The sequence below is a fragment of the Nanorana parkeri genome, unplaced genomic scaffold, assembly GCF_000935625.1.
Source record: "Nanorana parkeri isolate BGI_ZX_2015 unplaced genomic scaffold, ASM93562v1 scaffold71, whole genome shotgun sequence".
Classification (NCBI taxonomy): domain Eukaryota; kingdom Metazoa; phylum Chordata; class Amphibia; order Anura; family Dicroglossidae; genus Nanorana; species Nanorana parkeri.
In genome coordinates, this window is record NW_017306339.1 from 1,366,860 (window position 1) to 1,370,282 (window position 3,423).

The 3,423-nt window shown below is 40.8% G+C and overlaps 1 protein-coding gene across 1 annotated transcript in view; it reads right to left on the reverse strand.

Annotated features, from left to right (window-relative positions):
- Positions 1 to 3,423, reverse strand: part of NEPRO (nucleolus and neural progenitor protein) — a 15,270-nt gene that overhangs the window by 9,350 nt on the left and 2,497 nt on the right. The window contains exon 2 of the mRNA XM_018576610.1: positions 3,070 to 3,224. Within this exon, the coding sequence (XP_018432112.1) occupies positions 3,070 to 3,224 (155 nt within the window). The remainder of the gene's footprint in view (positions 1 to 3,069; positions 3,225 to 3,423) is intronic.

Genomic DNA, 3,423 nt, shown 5'->3' on the forward strand with positions numbered 1-3,423 from the left:
TTATACACACACAGAAATGCCTGAAGCTGAACACCTTTTTTTACCAGGTCACTTACAGGCAAGAAAATACAGGTTTGACCAAGGAACGTCAGAAACTTTCCTGAAATACTTACAGCTAGCTATCTGTTGATCATTATAACAGTGTCAATGTACTTTAAACTTTCATTGGTTCTCTAGAAAGCAAATTAACTTAAACATAAGCTTAAACATTTTTTATCACTTTTTATAGGATTAGCGGTGAATGACTTACAGCTAATGATATTTGTCTGCTATGCACTTGGACAATACAGCTTACAAGGGTGCATTTATTTACAGTATCACCACCCTGACCTTTACCGTCTTAAAGTCACATATAGACACATAAGAAGCACATTCCACTAGTACAAACAGCTAATAAATTTTAAGGTGAAGCACTACAGATGGAATTTGAGATAAAAGTATTTAAGTGAAAACTTTCCAGACAGTATTTTGTAACGGTCTAGGGAAAGTCCATATGAATGTCACAGAGCTATAGCCTATAAGTGAAAGGCCCAGGTGTGAGATATGCACAAGCCCAGCAGATGTAAATTAGCCATTGGATTGTCTCACTCCATTGTGAATGGAAGATAGAAATCACCAGCACTCATAATCCAACGTTTCGGGACCACGCAGGGTCCCTTCATCTGTAGCTTGCGGTATACTGAGCTTATGATGACGGGAGGACGCTAGTTTGTGTCCTCCCATTACCCTTAGGAGAACTATGGGGGAAAGCCCTGACCCCATAGTTCTACTTTAAATTGCAGGTAAACGCACAGTAAAATAAAATATTCTAAAAAGCTTACTTACAGAATTTTTCCTTCTCATAAATAATTATTTACCTACAAAGTGCATGTGAACTTGTTAGAAAATAGAACTACACCAGGGAGAAGGAATGAAGAATGTCTAATTACTCTTTGCGTTGGACTAGCTTCTCAGGTCTCTTTATTCATTGCAGTTATTCCCTGCCCTCAAGGAGCTTACAATCTAAGGTCCCTATCTCACATGTATACATACAGTGCTAATATAGACAGGAGCCAATTAACCTTCCAGCATGTCTTTGGAGTTGAGAGGAAACCGTAATACACAGATGAAACCCACACATGCACAGGGAGAACATGCAAACTCCTTGCAGATAGTGACCTGACTGGGATTCGGACCGGGGACCCCCAGTGCTTCCAAGGCAGAAGTGCTAACCACTACACAATTGTGCCACCCACTTTCAAACTTAACCTAACCCTGAGACCTTTAAAGTGACCCTATTATGCAGCCCTTATGGGGAATTTACACCTCCATCTGGTGAATTGCAGGTATGATGCTTAGTGCATCTATTATTCGGTCCCTGATTATTTTGTTTTTTCCCCAGTTCCCCTTATATACACCTTAAATCAAGCAGTCTTCTGGCCAGTAGCAGGATGTCCCAGGGTCTTATCTTTGTTGTGGTGATGTGTGACCCTCATTCCAGGGAGCAATACTACAGTATTGTACTGTAATCCCCAGATGTTTTGATGACACTGCCCCAGTGAGTGTGTCCATGACAAACTGAGCCTACAGGAAGTGGGTTTAATGACACTGGCCAACATTGAACCAGAATAGGACCGGCTCTGAACCTTGGAATGGTGACTCTACACCAGAGAGAGAATGAGAGTACAGCAGTTGCTTTTTGTATTATGTGAGGCTATTTGTATTTTTTTAAATGTAGAGTTCCACTTTAATAGGGCTGCAGCTAAGGATTATTTACATAAACGATTATTTGCCTGATTATTTTTTCGATTAAATCAATTAGTTGCTTTAAAAAAAAAAATCTCTCTCTCTACTAATTGATAATGAGAATAGTTGATCGGCAAATGACAAATAGCAACTTGCGCCAAACCCTGTGTAGCTGCAAGCACTACAAGAAGTGTCACCCTCTACACTACGTATTATAATTTGATCATGAGAATATTTGCAAATTATTCTCATAATCGATTAGTTGTCCTACACTTTAATGCCCTAAAATCTGACATTAACCCCATCACATCCATACTTACCTAGTCATTAAAAGTATCTGGCCATCATGTGCCTTTCGGCATGATGCTGGCACCAGAAACAACTGTGCTGCCAGCAAAACGGGAACTGTTGGTGCAATCTAAGGATAGGGCTGGCAAACAATAAGGTATCCATAATTCTTTAACTACTTGAAACCCAGGTAATGAAGTGAGAATCTTTGCTGTCATGTACTGCTACCTCTTGTCTGATATCCCCACGACACTAAATGCACACAGATGTTTTGCTGTACAAAGAACAGGCACCATGGAAAAGGAATACTCTATGCCAGGGGTGCCCATTAGGTAGATCGTGATCTACCAGTAGCTCTCAAAGCGAATGCTGGTAGATCACGAAGGGTGTGAATGGTGGCCCCTTTATTCCATTTTGGTATATTTATTTAGCTGTGCACACATGATTACCTATTAGCCCGAGTCTTCTGAGCCAAGCTCCCTGACACCTTTCTGGTGGATTCTGGTGGTTGAAGTGCTATGTATTACATCAAAGAATATTAGTTTACACAGCCTGTTGCACTACACTGTTTGCAAAATACAGCAAGGTGAGCCAAGAGAGGAAAGACAGCCAGGGGAGAGAGCGAGGAGAGACAGCCAGGAAAGAGAGAGAGAGCACGAGGAGAAACAGCCAGGAAAGAGAGCGGGGAGAGACAGCAAGGGGAGAAAGCCAGGAGAGAAAGCCAGGAGAGAAAGCCAGGAGAGAAAGCCAGATCGTTGGTAGATCTCATGTAGATCTCATGTAGCTCATCATTTGAAAAGTACATCTTAACACAAAAAATTGTGGGCACCCCTGCTTTATGCTGTGTCATGCACCAAGCTTACATACAAAAGGGTCTTGTAATCCACAAACTGTTTAAAATGTTAAAAGGAGAACTATGAGGTGAGTGCTTTTCACTCACCTCATAGTTCTAGCCGACCTGTGACAATGAGACTGTCACAGATCGGCTCAATGTATCCATAGTTAGTACAAAAGGAATTCTTGGTCATATCAGAGTATAGTAATAAGAAGTACTACCTGCTTTAAAGCGAGATATGGCTTATGGCAGCTCAGCCGGTGATGATAAACATACAATACAGAATCCAGAGTAGCAGCTTCAATATTCAGTCCTTTGCTCTTTAATAAGGAGTGTGCTGCTTGGCAACTCTCTGTAAGACTGTTGATGTGTTTTTCTAAATAGGAAAACAAAAGAAGAAGATTTCTAGGATTGTTCACTCTGTCCATATACACATGAATTCTTTGAAAACTTGGCATAGGCAATAATAATGTATACAGCAAGCTAGTTCATACACGCACACAAAAACCAACAAATAGCAGTTTCATGAAGAAGTATTGCTATAACATGAAGAAGCTTGTTAGCCCACCCACCCA